A 24656-nucleotide genomic window follows, 5' to 3' on the forward strand; every position below is an offset into this window, starting at 1 on the left:
ACTCTGTTGCTGTAAGAACATGTGCTTTTGTATATGTCGGGATAGAGGGTGGACAAGTCAGTGCCCAGGAGAGGCTGTGTGTGTGATGGGTCTGAGAGTAAGAGTGGGGATGTGTATAAGGTGGGGTTTGCTTCAAAGGAAGAATGGATAAAAACAGCCAGATCTGGCCACTCTGCAAGGCTTTCTTAATCCTTAACACTAAGCATCAGGTCAGAAATGTGGGGGGTAAAGGTGGCATCAGACAAGAAGGCACTCCAGGCTGAACCACCCCACCATAGACACACTTGTAGAATATCCCTGGCCCCCAGTCCTCCAGGGCAGAGAGAACTGGTGGCTCCCTTTCCGGCCCTAAAATTACCCCTGATAATTACGGGTAAGGGTGTGTGGGGAGAGCACAGGGGATGGGGCTGGAACAGGATAAACCCAGGAAAGAGAACAGAGACAGACCTAAGAATGCTCTGGCACCTAGACCCTGGCCGAGATTAACAAAGCAGGGGAGAGGCTGAAGGTGGAGACCCCAACACTCTGCCAGCTGCCCAGGATTCTGGGGTCCAGCCAGCAAGTCCTCCACCCCCATCTCCCACCCCCACTGGCAAAGTAAAGGCTGGGTGGGGACCTTTCTCCCAGTTTAAACAGCTGCCTCTGATTACACCACTTACTGGGGGCAGGGGAAGGCGGGGGTGGTGGGAAACGCACAGGGGTGGGGCTTCTGGTATAGAGACTGAGCAAGAGTTGGTGGCCTTTGGCCTGGGACTCTGAGGACAGAAAGGGGACCTGGCTGGACCTGTGGGCACTCAGCAAGGGTCGGGAGGCTTTGAGGTGGGAAAAAGAAGGACAAGCAAAAGAAAAGGGAGGTTGGGCTCTCTCTTTCCAGCAAAAATGTCAGTGCGGCCCTGGCTGGTTTGGTTCAGGGGATAGAGTTTCGGCATGTGGACTGAAGGGTCCCGGATTCGATTCCGGTCAAGGGCACATGCTGGGTTGTGGGCTTGATCCCCAGTAGGGGGCGTGCAGGAGGCAGCAGTCAGTGATTCTCTCTCATCATTGATGTTTCTATCTCTCTCTCTCCCTTCCTCTCTGAAATCAATAAAAATATATATTTTTTTAAAATGTCAGTGCGGAGAAAACAGTCTCTGGAAGACTCGCAGTGCAGCGGTAGAGTGAGCAATCCCATGTGCCATTTTTGAGCAAGCCAGGCACCCTGCCGGGCACCGTGAAGGGGGGAGAGGGCAGTTTTAGCTGTGTCATGGGCAAACAATCACAGAGCAAGGTCTACACCAGGCTAGAGATCAGCTTGTCCTCATCCCAAACTGCCTGGGCCAAAAGGGAAAAGATAAGTCAGGAGTTTTGGGGGAGGGCCCCAGAAAAGTACTTACAGATCTCAGGGGCCTCATCAGATCCATCCGGGCAGTCCCTCTCACCATCACATCGCCAGCCCTTTGAGATACAGGTGATCTGGTCTTTGCAGGCAAACTGCTTGGGGCTGCAAGTCTTGGGGACTAGGGGCAAGGAAAGAAAACAGGGTGTAAATGAAGGCTGAAAGCCAACTCTATGGCCCTAAAGCGCCCCCCTCCCCCCGTACAGCTCCTCCTCCTTCCCTATCATCAGTCTCCATTTGGCCCAGACTCTGAGTCACAGGCCGTGGGGGGCGGGGGAGAGGTGGCTGTGTGTCACTCCTACAACACTGTATACCTGTGGTGGGGGGAGGGGGAGGATACTTACTGCCCCTCACCCAGCTCCCTAGGCTGCCAGTCCAGTGCGCCCCTCCGCCGGCCCTCAGGGTCAAAGCCCTTGCTGCCTGGGTTACTCTGGGCCATGCACCAACACCTGCAGCTTTGCTGACCAAGAGGAAGGATGGGGCATTTACAGAATATTGACATGTTTTCCCTTATCTTCCTCTCCCTCCCACTGGAAGCCCAAAGCTGATCTTTTGTAACCTCTCTGCTCCTCTGCCTTATGGGAACTCCTGGTCCTAGGAACCCATCCCTCCCTCCCCCATCTCCAACTCCTAACTAACCACCAGGCCTCAGACGGGAAGTGTGTGTGTGGGGGGGGGTGCCCTTGGTATACCCGTAGCTTGGAGATGGCATCAACAGAGGTACTGGAGGGCAAGACTGTGCAGGGGCGGGGGACAGGGAGCCCCACCTCCACCTCCATTCTCTAAAGAGATAGCCTCCCTTGTGCTTAGATCTCAGGGAGGACTTTCAGCAGATGTCCCCAAGATAAAAGGCACCTAAAGATTGCTCAGGGTGATGGTGTTGGAAAGCCGAGGCGGAGAGGGCTGGGGGGACCTGAGGGAGCTGATTTCAGCCCAGCCAGACCATGAAGTTACCACATCCAGGACCTCTTTGCGCGGTCCCTCACCCCCACCAGCCTCCCTCTGCTCCACGCCATCCTCTCACCTCATTCTCTAAGGAGGAGGAATTAAGAATGGTAACACTAACTCCTATCTCGGGCTCCATATGTGCCAGGAATTGTGTTAAACCAGTTCTTTCTCTGTGTCATCTTATTTAATCCTCCCCACAATATGAGAAAGGAGGTAGTACTACTACCACCATTTTACAGATGAGGAACCCGAGCCTCAAGAGGGTGGGTCACATAGTAGGCAAAGGACAAAACCAGGGCTCACTGTTTTGAGCTGACTCCAAGCTTTTAAACAGTGCAGCCTATACTAGTCTCCCCATTCCCACTAAGACACACTCCAGCTGTTCCTCCCGACCCCACCACCATGCCCTCCATGGGAAGGAAAGTCCTCCCCTGTCCTTTACTCCCACCCAGGGCTGGGGTCCCAATCCCCCAGCTCTTCATCGCCTTTTCCTCGTCCCGGGTCAAGTCCATTTCTATTCAGCTGGCATGCACTGGAGACCAGCTCTGTGCCAGGCACTGCCTAGGCACCAGGGTGCCAAGGAGGAGTAAATGGCCCTCAGGAGCCCCAGTTCCCTGGGAAGGCAGCTGCACACCACGACCTCGAATGCAGGGCAGAGTGAGCTCAGGGCTGGGACGGAGTAGAAGTAAAGTATGTCAGGGCTCACAGGGAGGGACAGAATCTGAGAGGGGCCACATGGAGAAGATGTCCTCCCTCCCTAACCTCCATCGCTGGCAGAGGGCACTACACCCAGGCCCCTGACCAAGATGAGAGTCGAGTTCAGGAAACACATCAAGGATGGCTGGGCCAGGCCCTCCCCCCCAGAGTCCCCCTCCCCTACCCCCCACCCTGAGCAGGGAATAAAGGCCCCTTGAGGAGGTGGATAATACTGAGTTCATTGCCCCACTGGGCCAGCTGTGAGGTCTTCCCGGGGAACCCGCCAGCCTAGTTAGCATGCTGGAGAAGGGTCCTCTTCCCCTGGCCAGCCGAGACTGTCTGGGGGGGGGGGGGGTAGAGGGGGCTGGAATGGGACTCAGAGGCAGATGGGCTGTTTGAAGCCCAGAAATGGCCTCCATAGCTCCACCGTGCCCCCACCACCACCACCACCTGGACGTAGTCCACACCCCCACGCCTCCTGGGCCAGAACTCACAGACTAGGCCTGAGGTCACTGGTTGGTCACTCCAAATTCCCCTCCATTCTGCATCCCAACCACGATCCCCCCTCCTTTGGCCCTTACTTTGTCCCCCCTGCTGTCCCCCACCCCCATTTTTGGCCTGAACTCGACAGAGGAAACAGCAGCTGGCAAACTCCGAAAGCTGGAATGAGAGAGATTCACAAACCAGATGTGCTCTTGCAGAGGGAAGGGAGTGGGGGATGGGGGAGTGAAAGAAGAGGAGCCCTCAGGGCCCCCTATCCCACATCAGCATCTCTTCAGACCCAGGGACAGAGGGGCTTGGGGATGCACATCTCCCAGGAGCCAGGGCAGCACGAGGATCATGGAGAGATAAGTGAAAGAACTTCCTTCCTGTCAGGGATGGTGGAGGAAGCCCAGGGAATGTGGAGTTTGAAGGCTGAGGCCTGTCTTTGATTTCCTTCAGGGGGAGAGGGGAGGAAAGAAACAAATAACCTACTTTGGGGCAGTCTACACAGCCAAGGGAAGCCCCACTGGAGTGGGAGGGAGTTGCCATGGGGGTGGGTAGGAAGCTGGTAATCTGTTTAGGGCCTCCAGCCAAGCCCATTCCCCCGGGCTGAGCCTTCTGCATCTGATACCAGCACCCAGAACACCCATCTTTGTGGCCTGCAGCTAAGATGAGTGAGCAACACAGCCCTAAGTTCAGCCCTCACTTTGGGATCAACTACTGGTCTCAGCCGCGGCTGCAGAACCTGCCCCTCGTGAGAATTGCCCCTTCTTAATGACATGAGCTAACTAACACTTCACATGGTCACTGTGAGTCAGCCACTGATCAGAAACACTTTGTATTAACTCATTTAGATCCTCACAATCCTGTGAGGTGGGTACTGTTGCAATCCCCATCAGACAGAAGAAGAAACAGAGCGATTCACAACAACAGGTGGAGAAGGGAAACGGCAGGGAGCATACTTTGGTCCCCCCGAAGCTGGGAGTGGGAGCAGGGTCACAGGGGGTGGTAGTGGCCTTCAAGGCTCATCAGGGAGGAGAGGGACAAGAACAAGACAGATGAGGGAAGAAAGAGGAGCGAGATGAAGGAGGAGAACTAAAAAGGAAAGAGAGCAAGCGAGGTTGCAGAGAGAACGCCAGGACACAGGGGCCGTCTGTTCTCAGCTTTGCCTGGAGATGAATGTGACCGCCATGCTAACTCTGGCCAACACCCCTGCCCGCCCCCCCCACTCAAATCCAGGCACTCGGCCCAGCCATGGCCCCCAGGGCCACCAAGCTGGAGCCAGGACAGGAGGCGTAGGGTTGGGTGTACCGGGACCCCACTGCCCTGCTTAAGCCTTGGCTGTCCTCCTCTATCCTGTTCTGGGACCTTGGGGGTGGGGTGGGGAAGGGGGCTTAGAGTGCCTGGCCAGAGAACGGAGCATGAGGAAAGGACCGGCCCTGAGGAGGTCTTCTCCAGAGGAGGGGGCCCATTCTTTGAGGAAGAGAGAGAGGTGAGACCTCAGATGGTGCTTCCTAAAGGACCAGGAGACCTGAGGCAGGAAATTCATGAAAGAAACCCTTGAGCAGACACCACAGCGAGAGAGAGATTGTGTGAAGGGATGTTTTCTAAAGGGAAAAACATGATATATCTAAGGGAAGAGGAGCCAGGGGGTGGCCAAGGGGTGGGGGGCAGAGCCTGCAGGAATCTAAACTTTCAAACATATGGGGGTGGGGCAGCAAGGGCCTCCCAAACCCAAACCAAGAGCTTTTCACTAAATTTTATGTATTTTGGGTGTTACCCGGTGGCTCTTTCCCGCAGCTCAGCGAGGCTCAGACACATTTTTGTCATTCCTGAGTCTGGGCCTCTGCTTTGCGGCCTGGACAGACGGACAGACAGGATGGCCTGGACTGCCAGGGGAGGGGAAGGGTCTCCCCCTACATCTTGAGTCAATATTGACTCAGCAGCACATTAGCCTGACAAGTGACCTCTCTACCATCTTTTCCTTTCCCCCACAAGTACGATTCAGACCCTTCAAATGTCCCCAGAGATCATCATATCTCTCACCAGGCCTTTATGAGCCCTGATCACCTACCCCCAACACACACACATGGCTTATCCTCAGCAGAAGTAAGAGCTCTAAGCTTCTGACCCATTCCCCATACCTTTCTCTAGTTCTTAGGTCATGAGGAAGTTCTGCCAGAAGTCTAACTTCCCTCCTTCCTTCTGAAATATCTCCTTTCTCCCTCTTACTCAGTCCACAAAGGGTATCAAGTTCCCTCCTTGCAGAAACATTCTCTCCAAAATCCATTCCCAAAATTAGTGGAGGAGGGAGACGAAAGAGGAACTTGAAGGAAAGTGGAGAAGAACTTTCACTGCCAAACTGTATATTCCCAGTCTGGCCTGCGAGGGGATGAATAACTACAAAATTTCGAGCATGTGAGCAAGCCCAGGAGATAGCTTTCAGGACACCAAGAGGCCTGGATGGAAGGGATGGCAACAAGCAGAGACAAAGCAAGCGACAGAGATTGAGAGACAGGGCAGAGAATGCCACGAAGGATGGGCAATAAGCGAGATAAACCAAGAGGATGAGAGAGAGTTTCTGAAAGGCCAAGAGGGCACACACTAATGACAGACAGACAGAAGCAAAGATACAGTGGGGTCTCAGCCCAAAGGTTGCCAAGACAATGACACAGTTCTCTTGGGATAAACATGTGGAATAACAACTGCCCTGAGATCCGGATTAGGGTGGGGACAGCATATATCCTGATTTAGGGAAACAGAGTCCCTGCCCTAGCAATGTCTGACCCAAGGGAGACCCAGAATAGGGACTACTGCCTCCCATAGAACCGGGAGGGTGGGAGGACGGGAAGAGAGGGCTCTTCAACCTGGGAAGCCAAGGTCTGGGGAGGGTCTTAGCTCCCCAGGAGGAGCAAGAGGGGCAGAAGCTGCTCCTCCACCATTCCTCACCTCTCTCCCAGGGAAGGTTTACCCTGGTGCCCTTCAGAAGCACAGCACGGGAAGCACTCCAGAGCCAACTGCTTCCGTCTCCAAACAATGCAGGATCCTGCTAACTGGGCTGAAATCTGGGACTGAATACAGAGGGGTGGGACTAGGTTCTCCAAATGCACACATCCCACAGTTTGCTCCACCAGGTCAAGGGACCCTTGCATGGGACTCAACTGGGCGATTCAGAGCTGGAGGACTTGAAGGCTGGAGAGCCCACGAAGTGGGGGGCAGGGAGAGCTGAAAAGAGATTCCTGAGAGGGAATGAGCTTGGGGTTCTAATGTGCACGGCTGAGGCTGCAACAGGAGGACAGAGAGTTAGACTTGCATAAGGAAGAGCTCCCAAAGGTGAGGAAGGAGTTTGGAAGAGCTGGGGCATTGGACAAGCTCTGGCTCTGGCCAGGGCCCTGACTGGCATCCTTGGGAGGCTTAGTGCTGGGGAAGTGGTTGGGAACAAAAAACTATGGAGAAAATGGAGGAAGGGGGAGCAAGAATGGGAAAGAAGGAAGTCTTATGAAGCAGCCTCAAACATCAAAATATCCCCCCCCAAACCCCAAAATCAATGTCCTACATGTCCCTGCTTTGTCTTTCGTGTCTCTGCTTTGAAAGATAAGGGTAAAGGGAGATGTTCAAGGAACTGGGTCTAACCAGCGATAAAAGGAGTTTGGAACCTTTCCCCAGAGAGCCAGGAGGCAAACACCTCAGTTTCATAACTCACTTCAACTGTCCAGCTTGTCTGATAAGTGGTAACACACTGCTCAAGGGTGTGTGTGGAGAGCAGTTGGAGAAAGGAAGGCAGTCAGCCTTCGTCCCTGAGCCGGATCTGCCTGGGGCAGCCCTCCTCACTACAAAATGTTCTTCATCTCAGCAGGATCCTCAATAACCCTTCTTCCCGTTCCCCACCCCATCTGTTTCCCCATCCTCCCTATAGCAAGTACACTCAATTCTGTCTTCTAGCAGAGATGACATTGCTCCCCAAAGAGAAAGGGACCCTGGGGTAGGCAGAAGAGGTGGGGAAGACCCCAGGCTGCTCCCCTGGAAGAGCAGCAGCAAGACCTGTGAGAGCAGCAGGAAGGAAGGTTGGATACTAAGTCAGGTAAGCTGGGGCCAGGAGGTTTCCTTCTCTCACACATGTCTGTGGGCTTGGGGCTTGGGGCTTGAGGGCAGGGGTAGGAAGGATAAGGAACCCCTTAGGCTGCCTGGATAGCACTGGCCCTAGCAATTCCCCTTCCAGACCCAGAGTGGGTGGGTGGGACTCATGATTCATAGCCCCATTCCCAAGGTAAGAAGAGTAGTATGTGCTGGGGGAGGGGTCCTTTCCCTGGAATTTTGGGTACAGGTTGTTTGAGCTTGGGTTACAGCCGTGGACTGAGTGAACATTTTAAGAAAGGGTAGGGAGGCATTAAGGAGAGCATATCCAGTCTTCCTCTTCCACTCACCACCAACCAACTTGGTGTGGCAAATAGAACCGCTTTAGAACCCTGGGGGTGGACACTACCTGGGCCATTCCTGACTGGGCTGGGGAAACGTTCTGTTCTCCACAGACTCCTGATGGTCTCTCTCTCTCTCAAATTTTTTTCTCTCCCTCCCAGAAGCTTCTATATCTAAACCCCTCTGCCTCAGTTTCCCCTCCCACCTCACAGAACTGAAAACAAGAGGAAAGAACATGCATAAGAGGAAAGTCATGAGCAAGGGTTGGCTGTGAGGGCTGGTCAGGAGAATATTCAGGACAGATCCTCTTTACTCCTTTTGGGCAGATAATTGAGATGGGGGGTGGCAGAGGAGCAGACAGTCCCCAAGACAGAATTATTGAGGGCCACTGAATGTTCTGTTTTCCTGGCACAGCTGCTTCCTGACTCCCTAACCTCCCTCTCTCAACTGAAGCAATCTGGGGGTAGGGGAAGAGCGGGAAAGGTAATCTTATTTCAGAGAAAAACTTTCCTAATACCAACCTCGGAAAATTTAAAAGATGGAGGAAGGGTGCATGATGGTATTGGGCCCAATTTTTCCCGGATGACGGGAGTAAAATGACAGGAAGCGGTGAGATCCCACCCCTTCTCAAGTCAGGGGCCCAGCCCAACCCCATGACCCCAGCTCAAAGCTTAGGCAAGACTTGAACCAGTGACTCACAAGTAAGAGAAAAAAAATAGCTGACATAAAAGGGGAGGGGGCACATCCCCAACCGGACACAGTTCTAGCCCAAACCCAACTGTAGTATTCAAAGTGTATGTATATGCGGGGAGAAGGGGAATGGTAGAAAGAAATAAACACATTTACCAAAGGAGCAGGGAATTGGGAAGTGGGGGCATAGCCATCACCCCCATCCAACCTCCAACTCTCCTACCAATACTGACTGTGATCAAGCCAGAAGTCGGCGAGAAGCAGCCTTCTTTCGACCTCCCACCTCAGCATTCCAGGCCATTCTCCAGTCCCCTTACCCAACCATGACATCTGACGTTTTTCCTTTCAAAGCTCCCAGGAATTAAGAAGGAAAATTCAAAGTCACATAGCATCTCCTGCTTCTCCTCTGCCCCCCAAAACAGCCCTATTTAGGCTACTGACAGAGGCCCTGTGAGGGGGAAGTGCCCCCTTCGGAACCCTGGCGGGCAGCCGGCTGGATCCTGGACCCAGGCCTCCAAGCCTGGTCTCCCAGGCCCAGATTCCACACCCAAGCAGGGGGGCCTCTCCATGGCCCTCCCTTTCCACCCACAGCCATCTCGGGCCTGCCTGCCCTCTTCCCAGGGAGGCACTCTTGACCTGGCTCCCTCTTCCAGATTCAGAGGCCACTGCAAAAGTCCCTCCACCCCCATTTGCAGCCCTATATTGCAAATCCGGATTCCTTCACAATTCAGACGGGGGTGGAGGGGTGGAAGATGTAGGGGAGGTGGAGGCCCTCCCCAACCAGAGATAGGAAGAGAAGGCCTCTGGATCCCTGGATCAGAAAAAGGGGGAACCCTCTTCTCTCTTCCCAGGCCTCTGGTCTTTGTTTGGGCTGGGGGCCCCATGGAAGCATCATTTACCCAGGGCCACATCCTCCAAATTGGACCCCCATCCCCACCCCCAGTCGGGAAGCTGCTGTGTCAGCTGGACTGTGATAACAAAAGGCACCCCCTCCCGCGTCTCCCTTCCCCATCCAAACGCAGGAGTGGGGGCTGGGGAGTGGGTGTCCCCAGGGGTCCTAGGGGGCCGCGGAATCTCACTTACCGTCGACAGCGGCCGCGACCAGAGCTGAGAGCAGGGGCAGCAGCAGCAGCTGCGGCGGGGTCAGCATGGTGTGGGTTGATGCAAGCAGCAGCCCCCTACTCTCTGGTCCTGCTACTTCTCACCGTCGCCCCCCCCCCCCAATTGGGGGGTCCCCCTTTTTCCTCCTTTCCTCCTCCTCTATTCTTATCGTATCTTTCAGCAACGCGCACCAGGGGCGTGGGTGAAGAGGCAGAGTTCGGAGCCCCTTGTGAAGGGTCTGCTGACGAGGGTACGCCCCCTGACCCCAAATCCAAACCCTTCACCCCCTGCTTTTCTCTTCGCTCCTCTTTCCCAGTCCCTGGGCAAAGCTCACAGCTCCATCTCCGAGCCGCCTCCGGCTGCAAAAATGCACAATTGGGAGGAGGCAGGGTGGGGGGTGGGGGCGTGGACCGGGTTGGGGAGCCCTTGGAAGGGGCCTGATGGAGCTCTGGGGGCTCCCCTCGTTTCCGCCTCCTCAGTGCACGGGCCTGGAGCTCGCACCACTGTTCCCCCGACTGAGGTGCCGCGGGGCGGGCTGAGGGGGAGAGAGGGAGGGGAAGGGTGGAGGAGGGAGGGAGAGAAGGGGCGGGGAAAGAAAAAAAGGGAGGGGGGAGAGCTACGCGGCAGTCCTGTGAGTGCGCATGCGCTTGTTTGGCGCGCTGCCCTGGGGAGGGGGAGTCCGGGCAGCTACGAGGGTTTGAGCTCTGGCCCGCGGTTCGAGATTGGGGGTCCCGTGGCGTCGCTGGCTGGTTTGGGGCGGGGAGCGTCCTCTCCCCTGACTGGGCCTTTCTCTCCCGCCCCTGCGAATTGCTGAAGGAACAGGGGTGCTTGGGCAGTGGGCGAGGAAAGTGGAGTGGCTTCTCTCCTAGGATTTCAGCCGGGTCTGGGGATCCTGATTTCCTCGAGGGGCCCCGCCGGCCTGGGGTGGGGGCAGGGGCCGCCATCGCGGGGACGATTCGGGGAAAGGCTGAGCTTGGATTCGAAGACTTTTTGAGACGGGACTGGGGCCAGCGGCGGGGGGGTGGGGGGAGAGGGCGGGGAAGGAGGGGCCGCGAGGGCCCGCCCCCACCTCGCTCCCGAACTCGGAGTAAACAGGGACACCCGCGGGGACACGCCGCAGCTTGTCCGCCCTCCTGGGGCTTGGGGATGGAGCCCACCTTAGTCCCCGCCTCGCCCTGCCCGCCTGGCACCGAGCGCGGGAGGGGCAGGCGCTGGTTTGGAGGGAGGTGAGTCACCAGCGGGTGGGGCTGCCCCCTTTGCCCCAAGAGGTCGGGGCTCATTTATTTGTATTTTTTATACCTTCTGACTGGCTTCCCACCAAGTCGGGGTTTTAGATTCCGAGCAACAGGGATTTGGAATAAGATGAGGGACTCTGGACTCGGGTTCTAAGGAGGTGTCTGCTGAGTGCTGGACCTTTGTCCGGCCCGCAGTCGGTCCGGGAATGCTGCTTTCAGCCCCGAAGGCGCCGGGCGGTTTCAGAGCCCCGCGAATGCTCCTGGCCACTGCCCCCTTCTGGGCGGTGCTTTAAGCCTGCACCCGGGGCGTCTGGCTCTCTGGTGTCTGGAAGTCAGAGTTCAGGGAGACAGCAGGCGACTTTGGCTGCCAGAAATGGATGTTAAGATGAGAGGGTTGTACCCTTTTAAAATTCTAGCCAAGGAAGGGTTCTATGTCCTCCAGTCTGTCCCTGGCAGAAAGCGGAGCAACACTGAGAACTTGTCTCTTGATGGCAGTGAGAGCAACGGAAGAATACAGAGGGAACGAGACCTTTTCCCCAAACCAGAGCTCCCTCTGGGCTCGGATTGCTCCAGGCCAAGGCCACCTACCTTTAGTCTTCCAGGCTAGAAATCTCAGACTCTGCCAATTTTGTCTAATCTTGCAAGTCTGTGCTCAAGGTCTGTCATTTTTTCCTTTGAAATAAAGCTCAGATTTCCTCTGCCAGAGTTTCTTCACACAGCGGTGGAATCTTATTCATCCTATTGTACAGCCCTCATGGGCTAGCACAGTGACAGACACATGGTGGCAGGGACTCACTAAACGTTTTTTTATGAATGCCTATCAGATTCCTTCCTCTCCCAGGACCCTCTCCCAATATTATGGTCCAAGTCAGTGGTTCTCAACCTTTCTAATGCTGCGACCCCTTAATATAGTTCCTCATGTTGTGGTGACCCCCAACCATAAAATTATTTTCGTTGCTACTTCATAACTGTAATTTTGCTACTGTTATGAATCATAATGTAAATATCTGTGTTTTCCGATGGTCTTAGGCGACCCTGCTAGTGGTTCTCAACCTGTGGGTCGTGGATTGCGAGAGGAATGTCTGACTGCCGGTTTAAAACCAGCAGTCAGACATTCCCCAAGGGATCCCTGATTGGAGAGGGTGCAGGCCAGGCTGAGGGACCTCCCCCAACCCCAAACATGAATTTTGTGCACCGGGCCTCTAGTTATCTTATAAAAATGCTAATAATTAGTGGTTTAAAAAAACCTTAGCATATAGGAAGGTACAAGGTGAAAAGTAAACTTGCTGCTCTCCACACTCCCATTCTTCAGTCCCACCCTCAGAGTCACCAGTTCTGAGAGTTCTGTGGGTCTCCTTCCACGAGGTTTAAAAACAAAACAAAACAAAAAAAACCCAAAGAAAACAAATATACATAAACATTATTTAAAACCACAAATGAGCTCATACAATATATACTATTCTGTAACTTACTTTTCCAATTAACTTATCTTGATCCCTTTCCACTTTGTACACGCACATCTAGCCCTCATTTTATATTGGCTACTTGGAATGTCCTTGCTTGGATTCTACACAATCCATTAGGGCCATTGGACACTTGGTTATTTCCAGTATGTGAACTGCTGAGGGTGTCTCTGAAAGTTAGAGAATGCATATTTCTATCTGAGCCTTTAATTATACTGTTCTCCCAGCCCCTCCTTACCCTCCTTAGAAAAGCCCTCCTGTTATTCTCCCTTTGCCCATCCCTCCTGTTCCCACCTTGCACTCAGGATAGCCTCAGCACCTAGACCAGTGGTTCCCCAGCGTGGGGCACACACCCCACAGGGGGGCAGTTTGATTTTTTAGGGGGACACTTGGAGAATGAGTAATTAACTGATTTTTTTTGCATTTCTTATGGTTCTAGGGGCCTCATATACAGTATATAAATATATATTGTGACATATTTTATGCATTTTGTTTCTCTATTATATATTTTGAAACTATTTGCTATTTTTTCATATCACTTCATATTATTATTTTTAACAATTTCTTAGTGATTTCTTCCTCAGTACTTCACCTGTCCTTTCATTCTTTTATGTTTCTCTTTCATGGATGCCATGTTCTTTGGAAGCTTGTTTATACCAAGTTAATGGCCTTTTAGGCTTCCTCCACATGAATAGGAGTTCACTTTTTGAGTAATAAGAATTATATGTCATGGCGGGGGGGGGGTGGCATCAGGATTTTAGAGATGCTTAAGTGGGGCTTGGCCAACTATTAGGAGCTCTTGATTAATTGATGGGAAGGCTGACAGAAGTGTTAGGACAGGGGTGCCTGTGCTGGTTGAGGAGACAATCATAATTAATTCCTTTCAGACGGATGTGACTGTAAACATCTCTGTATTTCTTCTTCTTTTTTAAAAAATATATTTTATTGATTTTTTTACAGAAAGGAAGGGAGAGGGGTAGAGAGCCAGAAACATCTATCAGCTGCCTCCTGCACACCTCCCACTGGGGATGCGCCACAACCAAGGCACATGCCCCTGACCAGAATAGAACCCGGGGCCTTCAGTCCACAAGCCGACGCTCTATCCACCGAGCCAAACTGGTTTCGGCTCTTCTCTGTATTTCTCCTATAGCACTCATGAACCCCTCTCTGCCTCAGCGTCTTCTCCCACTTCTATTGTTAAGAAGCATTTTCAATCTTCAAATTCTTGAGTTGAAAATATAACCAAAATAGTGAGAAATCAAAGAAGAATTTTTTGCAGTCCATAATCAGGATACCTAGAATGGTGACAGTAGGAAAAGAAATTGGTGTGAGAGAAGGTATCTTCTTTTTTAGATCTTCCAGCAAATCATTAAACATTTTTCCTGTCTGAGTATAACAGGCACTGGGATTGGGGCATTAAGGGGCTGCTCTGGGATTGATTGTCAGGCCAGAGACTGACACCACCTAGTGGTCAGTTTAAAAAGTGTAATAGGAAGGGTGTTTCTGAAGGGTATGGTGGAAGATGGGAAGAGACCAAGATTTATTGAGCTACTATTTACCATGTACCAATTCATGCAATGGGTTTTACATGGATTAGCTCACTCGAGTCTCATAACCACCTATGACATAGCTGTTATTTCCAGTTTGTAGAAATTGGAATAGAGGCTCAAAGAGATTAAGGAAATCTGCCCCAAATCACAATCCAGATTGGAGCCCAGTTTTCATACATGTAATAAACATTTATTAGGTACCTCATATGTGTTGAGCATATTGGTAGGCACTCAGGACAAGAAATGGAAATACAAAGTCTCAGATTTCAAGAAGCATATAGATTAGTGGAGTTGTGCAATAAGATGACTGACAGTTATAACACAGTACCTTAGTGTCTAGAATAAAGGCAAGTACAGATGGCCATGGGAACCAGGGAAAGATACTTAATCCAGATAAGGGGGTCAAAGCACAGCAATGTAGACGGTACCAGGCGACATGTTGAAAGAGAAGAAGGAAGTGACAGGCAATGGCAGGAGGAAAGTTTGTTTTAGGTTGGTGAGCAAGCAAAGGCATGGAGGCACGAGGAAGTTTAAAACACTTGAGGAAGCTTTCTGATCTGCCATCCGTGGTGGAACTGCCGTCAAGATGCAGATTTTTGTGGAAACCCTTGTGAGGAAGACCATCAAATGTAAAGGCCAAGATCCAAGATAAGGAAGGAATTCCTCCTGATCAGCAAAGACTGATCTTTGCTGGCAAGCAACTGGAATATGGATGTACTTTGTGTGACCATAACCTTCGAAAGGAGTCCACTCTTTATCTTATGTTGAGACTACGTGGTGGTGCTAAGAAAGGGAAGAAATCTTATACCACTCCCAAGAGGAGTGAGCATAGAGAAAGAAGGTTAAGCTGGCTGTCCTGAAATACTATAAGGTGGATGAGAATGGCAAAATCAGTTGCCTTCTTGGGAGTGCCCTTAGATGAATGTGTGCCAGAGTTTTATGGCCAGCCACTTTAGCAGACATTGTTGTGGCAAATGTCTGACCTATTGCTTCAAAAAACCAGAAGACAAGTAATTGTATATGGGTCGTAAGAGACATCAACTGGCCCAGCCGGCATGGCTCAGTGGTTGAGCATCAACCTATGAGCCAGGAGGTCATGGTTTGATTTCTGGTCAGGGCACATGCCCAGGTTTCGGGCTCAATCCTCAAAGTGGGGCATGCAGGAGGCAGCCGATAAATGATTCTTTCATCATTGATGTTTCTATCTCTCTCTCCCTCTCCCTTCATCTCTGAAGTCAATAAAAATATTTTTAGTTAAAAAAACACACACACAAAACTTGTCACAAAGTAGTTAAAAAGAAGACAACTAACATTTAAAAAAAAACACACTTGAGGAATGACTAATATGATATGGCTGAAGTTTAAGGTACTTATTGGGGAGGGTAATGGGTGAAGTATTCGTGAGCCTAATTATAAAGGGTGATTTTAGGCACACTTTAGTAAGAACTTAAACTTTTTTTTCTAGATGTTGTGGGAAGCCAGTTGAAAAACTGATGAAGTTCTTAATGCATCAGTCATAAAGCTGGAGAGGAAGAGGATTCTAGACTAAGGTGATAGGATCAAGTTTACTAATTGGTTTACCATGTTGCCCTAGAGCAGGGGTGGGGAATATCCGGCCGTATAATGCCCACAAAATCATTTGGTCTGTCCTTGCCAAGGCATTAGGGGTGAGTTAATTAAGTGTTTGACCAAATATACTAGTAGGAGGCTAATTTTTTTTTAATCCTACAAGGTGTTTTGGGCCAGGATTTGGCCAAGTGTGTGCTTTTTTGTTTTTAAATGTTTTTATTGATTTTAGAGAGAAAGGAAGGGAGAGGGATATAGAGATAGAAACATTGATCAGCTGCCTCCTGCACATCCCCCACTGGGGATCGAGCCTGCAACCAGGGCATGTGCCCTGAGGGGAATCGAAATGGTAACTTCTCTGTTCATGGGTTGATGCTCAACCACTGAGATACACCAGCTGGGCATAGCAGGCTAATTTTTAAGTTGATAATTTTGTATGGCCTGTGAATAATGTGATAAATATCCAATGACCCTTGGCAGAAAAATGGTTCCCCACCCCTGCCCTAGAAGATAGGGACAGAGAAAGCTGGGCCTGGAAACTTTGGCTCACATTAGGATGTTCTCAAGTTTGGGCTGCACATTGGACTCAACTAAGGAGCTTTTAAAATCCCAATGCTAAGAAAAACTGGAAGACTTATACTACTTAACTTCAAGACGTATAGGCTACAGTAATCAAGACAATGTGGTACTAGCATAAGGATTGACAGACAGATCCATGGAACAAAACAGAAGACCAAAAATAGACTCACACTTACTGGTCACTTTATTTTTGACAAAGGTGTCAAAGCAATACACTGGAGAAAGGAATGTCTTTTCAACAAATGGTGCCGGAACAACTGAATATCCATATGGGAGAAGTAAATGAACCTTGACCCCTATCTCACACCATATGCAAAAATTAATTCAAAATTTATCATAGATGTAGCCCTAACCGGTTTGACTCAGTGGATAGAGCGTCGGCCTGCAGACTGAAGGGCCCCAGGTTCGATTCCGGTCAAGGGCATGTACCTTGGTTGCAGGCACATCCTCTGTAGGGGGTGTGCAGGAGGCAGCTGATCGATGTTTCTCTCTCATTGATGTTTCTAACTCTCTCACTCTCCCTTCCTCTCTGTAAAAAATCAATAAAATATATTTTTTAAAAAATGGATCATATCCCACTCATTTGGGGATAATGAAAAACATTATAAACTGATGAACAAAAAGATAGTTACAGAGGCAGTAAAGCATCAAACAGACTGTCAAATTACAGTGGTAAGGTTAGGGAGAGGTGGGGGAAATAAGAGATCAACTGAAGGACTTATATGCATGTATATAAGAGTAACCAACGGATGCAAAACATTGGGGGGTGAGGGCATGTATGGGAGTGGGGTGGGGGTGGGGGGCAATGGTAAGATATGTACACATATAATACCTTAATAAAAATTTGAAAAAAAAAAATAAAGATTTGTTGATAATGTCTAAAAAAAATAATAATAAAAAATAAAATAAAAAATAAAAAATAAAAAATGGATCATAGATGTAAACCATAAAAGCTAAAATCATAAAGCTTTTAGGTGAAAACACAATATCTTTATGACTTGGAGATAGGCAAAAATTTCTTAAGTCATTGAAGGCAATAATCATAAAAGAAAAAAATTAATAAAAGAAACATCAAAACTTAAAACATTTGCTCATCAAAAGATACTATTAAGAAAATAAAGCCAAAAAAGGTAAGCAAAATATAGATCTGACGAAGGATGGGTATCCGATATATATATATATATATATATATATATATATATATATAATTTCCTATAATACAGTAATAAAAAGACTGTAATTTTTTTAAAATGGACAAAAGGTCTGAGCAGATATTTCATAAAATAACATATATAAATGGCCAATAAACCCATGAAAAGTATTCAATATCTTTTTTCATCAAGAATATGGAAATTAAGACCACAATGAGATAATTCTCCACACTCAACAAAATGGTTAAATTTAAATAACTGACAATACCAAATGTTAGTAAGAACGTAGAGCCCTAGCTGGTTAGGCTCAGTGCATAGAGTGTCAGCCTACGGACTGAAAGGTCCCAGGCTCGATCCCCAGTGGGGGGCGGGAGTGGGGGGGGGGAGGGGAGCATGCAAGAGGCAGCCAATCAATGATTATCTCTCATCATTGATGTTTCTATCTCTCTCTCCTCTCCCTTTCTCTCTGAAATCATTAAAATTATGTTTTTTAAAAAAGAAGGTAGAGCAACTGGAACTCTCATAAGTGTTGGGAATGTAAAATGTACTATCTATTTGGAACAATATATAGCAGCTCCTTATAAAACTAAGCATATACCTGCCCTATGGACCAGCAATTATATTCTTAGTTAGTCGAGACAAATGAAAACATACAGGTGTGAGCAAAAGTAGATTTATAGTTGTGAGTACATGAAACAGAGTTAATAAAGCTACTGTAATAATCATAACTTGCATGTCCTTTTCCATATGAACAACTGTAAACCTGCTTTTGCCTACCCCTGTATATTCACACAAAGATTGGAAGAAGAATGTTCATAGCATTTTCTTCATAATAGCCCAAAACTGGCTACAGCCTGGGTGTCTATCATTAAGGAAAAAGAGGATAGCCTGGTTGGGTGGCTCATTTGGATGGAGCATCCTCCCATACAGCAAAATGTTGGGGGTGCAATTTCCAGTTAGGGTACATACCTAGGTTATAGTTTTTATCCCCAGTGGGGTGCATATGGGAGGCAACTTATCGATGTGATGTTTTTCACTCACGTGGATTTCTCTCTCTCTCTCTCTCTCTTTCTCCCTCTTCCTCTCTCAAAATCAACTAAAAAAACCATACCCTCAGGTGAGGATTTAAAAAAAAGAAAGAAAGGATAAACAAATTGTGGTATATCTCTACAATGGGATACCACTTAGTAATCCTATATAATAAAAGCCTAATATGCTAAGTGTCTGGTCATCTGGTCAGCCGTTCAAACAATCAAAGCGTAATATGCTAATGATATGCTGAGGCCATTCAACTGCTCACTATGACGTGCACTGACCACCAGTGGGCAGACACTCCGACTGGTAGGTTAGCTTGCTGCTGGGGTCCAGCTGATTGGGACTGAGCGAGATGGCTGGACATGCCCTGGAGCCCTCCTGTGGTCCCTCCCTGGCTGGCCAACCACCCACATCCCTCCCTGGCCCCAATTGTGAACTGGTGGGGTCCCTCGGCCTGGCCTGTGACCTCTCACAATCCGGGACCCCTTGGGGGATGTCAGAGAGCTGGTTTCGGCCCAATCTCACAGGCTAGGCCGAGGGACACCCCTGGTGCTCGAATTCGTGCACCAGGCCTCTAGTAAAATATAAATGAACGAACTATGGATATACACAACAAAATGGATGAATCTCAAACACGGTGAGTAAAAAAAGCCAGACACAAATGCTCAAAGTCACTAATCATCAGAGAGATGCAAATCAAAATGACAATGAGGTATGACCTCACACCTGTCAGAATGGCTATCATCAACAAATCAACAAATGACAAGAGTTGGCGAGGATGCAGAGAAAAGAAACCCTTGTGCACTGCTGGTGGGAATGCAAACTGCAGCCACTGTGGAAAATAGTTTGGAGTTTCCTCAAAAAATTAAAAATGGAACTCCCATTTGACACAGTGATTCCACTTCTAGGAATTTAAAAACAAGAATTCAGAAACAATCATCAGAAAGAATATATGCACCCCTATGTTCATAGCAGGGCAATTTACAATAGCTAAGATTTGGAAACAGCCTAAGTGCCCATCAGTAGATGAGTGGATTAAAAAACTGGTATATCTATACAATGGAATACTACACAGCTGTAAAAAAGAAAGAACGCTTACCATTTGCAACAGCATGGATGGACCTAGAGAGCATTATGCTAAGTAAAATAAACCAGTCAGAGAAAGATAAGTATCACATGATCTCACTCATATGTGGAATATAATGAACAACATAAACTGATGAACAAAAATAGACCCAGAGACACAGAAACATTGAACAGACTGTCAGACCTCAGAGGGAAGGGTTAGGGAAGGGGACGGAGGAAGAGATCAACCAATGAACTTATATTCGTATGTGCATAACCCATAGACACAGACAATAGGGTAGTGAAGGCCTGGGTGGGGGGAGAGATGAGGGAGAGGTTAATGGGGGGGAGGGAAAGGGGACATATGTAATACTTTCAACAATAAAAATTTAAAAAAAAGAAGCCGGACATAAAAGCACATCCTGTTTTATTCCATTTATATAAATTCTCAAACAGACAAAAATAATCCACTGTGAAGAAAATCAGAACAGTGGCTCTCCTGGGGGAGTTGGGGTGGCGAGAATATGATCTACATCTTGATAGGGGTTTGGATGACATACAGCAACCAAGTGGTAGGGCAGGGATTTGAACCTGGGTGGCCTGACACCAGAGGCCCTGGTTTTAGCCACCATATTACATTGTTTTATAAGATTACACAGGAAGAATCGCCTGTGAAGACAGGACACTGAGAAGGCGCACCCTGAGAGGTGGGAGGAAGACCAGGAAAGAGGAATCATGAAAACCAATGGAGGTAGAACTTACTCAGGAGTGGCTAACAGTGTGGAGTATTGCTGAGTGCCCATCGAGAGAAGGACTGGGGCAGACATCATTCTTGACATCTAGGAGGGCATGTGTGACATGGGCCAGACAGTTTCATTGGACTGGTAGAGACAATGGCCAGCTGGCAGTGTACTGAGGAGGTGAGGGAGGGAAGACAGTGAGCATGAATAACTTTCCCCAAAAGCTTGGCTGGAGTGGGGGGGGGGGGGGGGGAGAGAGAGAGAGAGAGAGAGAGAGAGAGAGAGAGAACAGTAATTACAGTGCTAGTTAGAGGGCTGGAATTTCCTTGGAGAGGCTCAATCCTGACCACAGCTGGCACCATTCAGAGATGTTTGACTTTGCCCACCCACCGGGGCTGCTAACTTGTCCTTCTGTGAGATGAAGGTCTGTTGACCACAGTAAGCCTCTGACAGCACCAGGACTTCATTTGGAACCTTGAGATCAGCTGAGCCCGCCACTGCTCACATCCTGTCATCCTTGGCAGGCTTCAGTGGGTGTCTACCCTTCTCCACTCAGCCCAGTGCTTCCTCTTCCTGACCACCCCTGTACTGCTTTCCACCCCCATCCTTGCACAAAGCTCTGGTCCACCTTCAATTCAGATTGTCCTTGCTCCTCTTTGCTTGTCTGAGGACTCTCTTCCTTTAAAGAGATATATGTCACTTATTCCTCCAAGTCCACAAGACGAGTGGTGGTGGGATCATGGGCAGTCATCCCACTCTGGGCTCTCCATTTCTTTTAATTAGTATGACGCCACCACGATCTTAGTGAAGGCCCAGACGGCGTGGCTCAGTGGTTGAGCATCAAACTATGAACGGTTCAATTTCTGGTCAGGGCACATGCCGGGGTTGTGGGCTTGATCCTCAGTAGCGGGTGTGCAGGAGGCAGCCGATCAATAATGATTCTCTTTCATCATTGATGTTTCTATCTCTCTCTTCCTCTCCCTTCCTCTTTGAAATCAATGAAAATATATTTTTTAGAAAAGATCTCAGTTAAAAAAAAAAATCTCAGTTAAGGACGCATCTAGCAGCAAGTAACAGAAGACCTGCTTAAAGCAGATTGAACGAATGAGGAGGTCAAGAGCAGGCTGAGGACTGGTTGACTCATTGAGAGTTTTTTTTTTTTACCTCTTTGCACTGTTATTCTATCCCCAAAGGTTGATGGTATCTCTCTTCACAGTTGCCACATGGTTGCAGCTATTCCAGTCTCACGTATGGACTTGCCATTGAGGAAGAACAAAATCTTTCCCAAGAGCCCTCTAAGGTCCTATTGGCCGGAGGTATGGAAATACTGTGATTGGCTATAATGAGTTTGCCGACCAGTGGGCTAGACCAAAGAGATTCATCCCCTGAAGCATGGGAAGGGAACACCTGTACAGAATCCCGACTTTGCCTACAAGGGAGAGAGGCTTACTGCTAAGTAGGCACTATCGGTGCTTTCACAGATAGTCATATACCATAAATTCCTCTTCCTTTATAAGGGCCAGCTATTTCACCTTCCATTGAGAATATGTGCAGCATGCAGCTGCAGGGCAACGGTGTTTGTGCCAGACTAACTGGATTTCAATCCCAGCTTACTTGCCAGCTCTTTGGCCTCGGGCGGGTTACTTAACCTTTCATACTGCAATCTACTCATCTGTAAAATGAGGGCCCTCAGTATTATCCAACAGAACTTTCTGTGATGATGGAAATGTCCCATGTCTGTGCTAATATAGTAGCCATTAGCCATATATGACTATTGATCATTTGAAATGTGGCTAGTCCATCTGAGAAATTTAATTTTTAAATTAAATAGCCACATATGGTTAGTGGCTACTGTGTTGGGCACATAGTTCTACCTCATAGTATTGTAGGATAAAATATACAGAGCTTAAGGTGTTTTAAAAAGTATTTTTATTGATTTCAGAGAGGAAGGGAGAGGGAGAGATAGAAACATCAATGATGAGAGAGAATCATTGAATCATTGATCAGCTGCCTCCTGCACGCCCCCTACTGGGGATCGAGCCCACAATCCGGGCATGTGCCCTTGAATGGAATCAAGAACCTGGGACCCTTCAGTCTGCAGGCTGATGGTCTATCCACTGAGCCAAACCGGCTAGGGCTTAAGTTGTTTTTAAAGTAGGAATTGAAGTAATACATAAACCCTCACTAAATCTTAGTTATTATTTTTGCTATCATCCACTGATGGCCCGGTCACTTTCCCACGCTCCTTGAAGACTATGGCATTTGACTCACTGTCTTCCTGTCTATCTTCAGGTCTTTTGCAAAGCCAGATGGCTTTAATGTTCATGCAGGTAGTCCAGCAGCACCCTGGCCTCTTGGCTCCTTGCCCTCGTCAACTCTAATAACATTACCGTAGCTACTCACTCCAGTGGCCACAACCACACCCTGGCAAGGAAACTGGGCTGAAATCTTAGTCTCTGGTCTCTGACCACTACATTCCAGCCCTCCGGATCTTTCTCTCCCTCGCTCCCAGGAAGGCTGGTCTTTAGGTCTATGAATACTTTTAGTTCCTTGACTCTGTTCTTTCCTTACCCACTGGCTCCACATGTCTTTACTTTTTTTCTTAAACCAGCCTCTGTTCCTCATGGCCTCACCTCTATTCCTTCACTAAATGGTCTCCTCCATCTGAATTGTTCTCCTGGCTTCAGATTTACACTTTAAATCCTCCTCTACATTACAGCTAGGGAGGTCTCTCTACTAAATCTCATCATATTACGCACCTACTCTAAGTCCTCTAATGCTCCCCATTCCCGACTACTACCCATTTCTAGAAGGTACTATGCTCCCATAGTATCCATGCTTTTGCATATGCTAGATCATCTTTCCGGTTTAACTCTTCTCTTGTTCTTTGCCTAAATAACTACTATTTTTCCTTCAAGATTTAGTTTGGGCATCACCTCCTCCAGGAAGACCTTCCTGGTCTCCCCTATTCTTTACTTAGTCTAGGTGCCCCTCCTATGTACTCCCACAGCACCCTGTGCTTCACTAGAGTCATAGTCCAGATTGTCCTATAGTATCACTGTTAACTAATCAGACTCCCCCTCTCAGCTTTAAGAGCCTAAGAACAGACACCTAACAAATTTTTGTTAAATCAACTGGACATAGATTCTGGGCAGATTTGTTTTGTTTGCTTACTATACTTTTTTTTTTTTTAAGGTGGGAGAGATTTGAACATGTTTATATGCTGAAGGTAAAATCCTATATAATAAAAGGCTAATATGCAAATTGACCATACGGTGGAACAACCAGTTGCTATGATGCACACTGACCACCAGGGGGCAGATGTTCAATGCAGGAGCTGCCCCCTGGTGGTCAGTGTGCTCCCACAGGGGGACTGCCGCTCAGCCAGAATTCCTGAGCTGGGCTCACAGCTGGCAAGCACAGCAGCGGTGGTGGGAGCCTCTCCGGCCTCCGCAGCAGCGCTAAGGATGTCTGACTGCCGGCTTAGGCACTAAGGATGTCTGACTGCCGGCTTAGGCCCGCTCCCCAGGGGGAGCGGGCCTAAGCCGGCAGTCAGACATCCCCCAGTGGCTCCTGGACTGTAAGAGGGCACAGGCCGTGCTGAGGGACCCCTGCAAGTGCATGAATTTCAGGCCTCTAGTGCTATAATAATTAGAAATGAGACGTTGCAGATTTGTAGGATCGAGGATACAATGAATGGAACTGTGCTTGGAGAAGCAGAAGGGAGGGGCCCTGAGCACAGGTGGAGGAACATGCCTTGGGCAAGGGCAGGGATACCCTCTCCTCCAAGCCTGAGGGAAGGCACAGGTGCTGATGAGCATGTCTGTTGGCCAGGAGCAGGAAGCAGAGGGAGTTTCCAACTGAGGGCCTCTGTTTGCTCTAACCTAGGTGGTGGGTTGGTATCGAGGTGGATGGAAATTTTGGGACAATGGCCAAAGTCTGAGAGACAGAACTGGCTAGGGGCCCACAGCTGCTTCCCACATTTCTTCTGTGACCTTTTCCTTTTATCCCTCAGTCCTCCACAAATCCCAGCCTGCTGCCCAGTGCACCTGAACATGGCACCCACTCGTGTTGTCTGTGTAATGTACTGAACTCCTGCCATCATCATTAAGTTTAGTCCTCATGTAAGAGTGTGTATGTAAAACATTTAGCCCAGCGCCAGGTACACAGTAAATACTCACTAAATGGTAGTCCTTGTATTTACTGGCAAGAAAAAATGTTGTCTTCTCTAGCTACACAGCAGTGTTTACAAGATAAGATGATCCCCTGTCCTCCAGGAGCTTATGTTCTTGTCAGAGAAGGATGTACCCATAAAATAATTAAAAAGCAATGCAAAGCAATTTGTGGTGGTAACCAACATCCAAATGATGCTTAAAAAAAGACAGCTCACAGCCTGCACTGAAATGTCTTTTACATCAAGACCTAGAACTCAAATACATATATAAAACAAGCAAGTTTCATTAAACACTACTTATCCTTACTTCTTTGTGTGATACATTCTGGTATTTTTTTAAATATATTTTTTTGAGTTTTTACAGAGAGGAAAGGAGAGGGATAGAGAGC

The 24656-nt window shown here is 48.8% G+C and overlaps 2 protein-coding genes across 4 annotated transcripts in view; one reads left to right on the forward strand and one right to left on the reverse strand.

Moving 5' to 3' along the window:
• LRP1 (LDL receptor related protein 1) overlaps positions 1 to 10246 on the reverse strand; it is a 78816-nt gene extending 68570 nt beyond the window's left edge. For both annotated transcript variants that reach the window (XM_080662583.1, XM_080662582.1), the window contains exons 1-2: positions 9692 to 10246; positions 1374 to 1496 (exon numbers count right to left, since the gene is read on the reverse strand). In XM_080662583.1, coding sequence (XP_080518709.1) covers positions 1374 to 1496; positions 9692 to 9758 — 190 coding nt within the window. In that variant the 5' untranslated portion in view covers positions 9759 to 10246. The remainder of the gene's footprint in view (positions 1 to 1373; positions 1497 to 9691) is intronic.
• Positions 7452 to 24656, forward strand: part of STAT6 (signal transducer and activator of transcription 6) — a 34474-nt gene continuing 17269 nt past the window's right edge. Inside the window, exon 1 of one of the 2 annotated variants that reach the window (XM_080662586.1) lies at positions 7452 to 7583. The gene's annotated coding sequence lies outside the window, so the exon portion shown is untranslated. Of the gene's footprint in view, positions 7584 to 9898; positions 9960 to 24656 lie in introns of those variants that run through there. The other variant, XM_080662587.1, reaches the window with a different exon arrangement.

The sequence above is a fragment of the Plecotus auritus genome, assembly GCF_963455305.1.
Source record: "Plecotus auritus genome assembly, chromosome: 3".
In the NCBI taxonomy this organism is placed as follows: Eukaryota; Metazoa; Chordata; class Mammalia; order Chiroptera; family Vespertilionidae; genus Plecotus; species Plecotus auritus.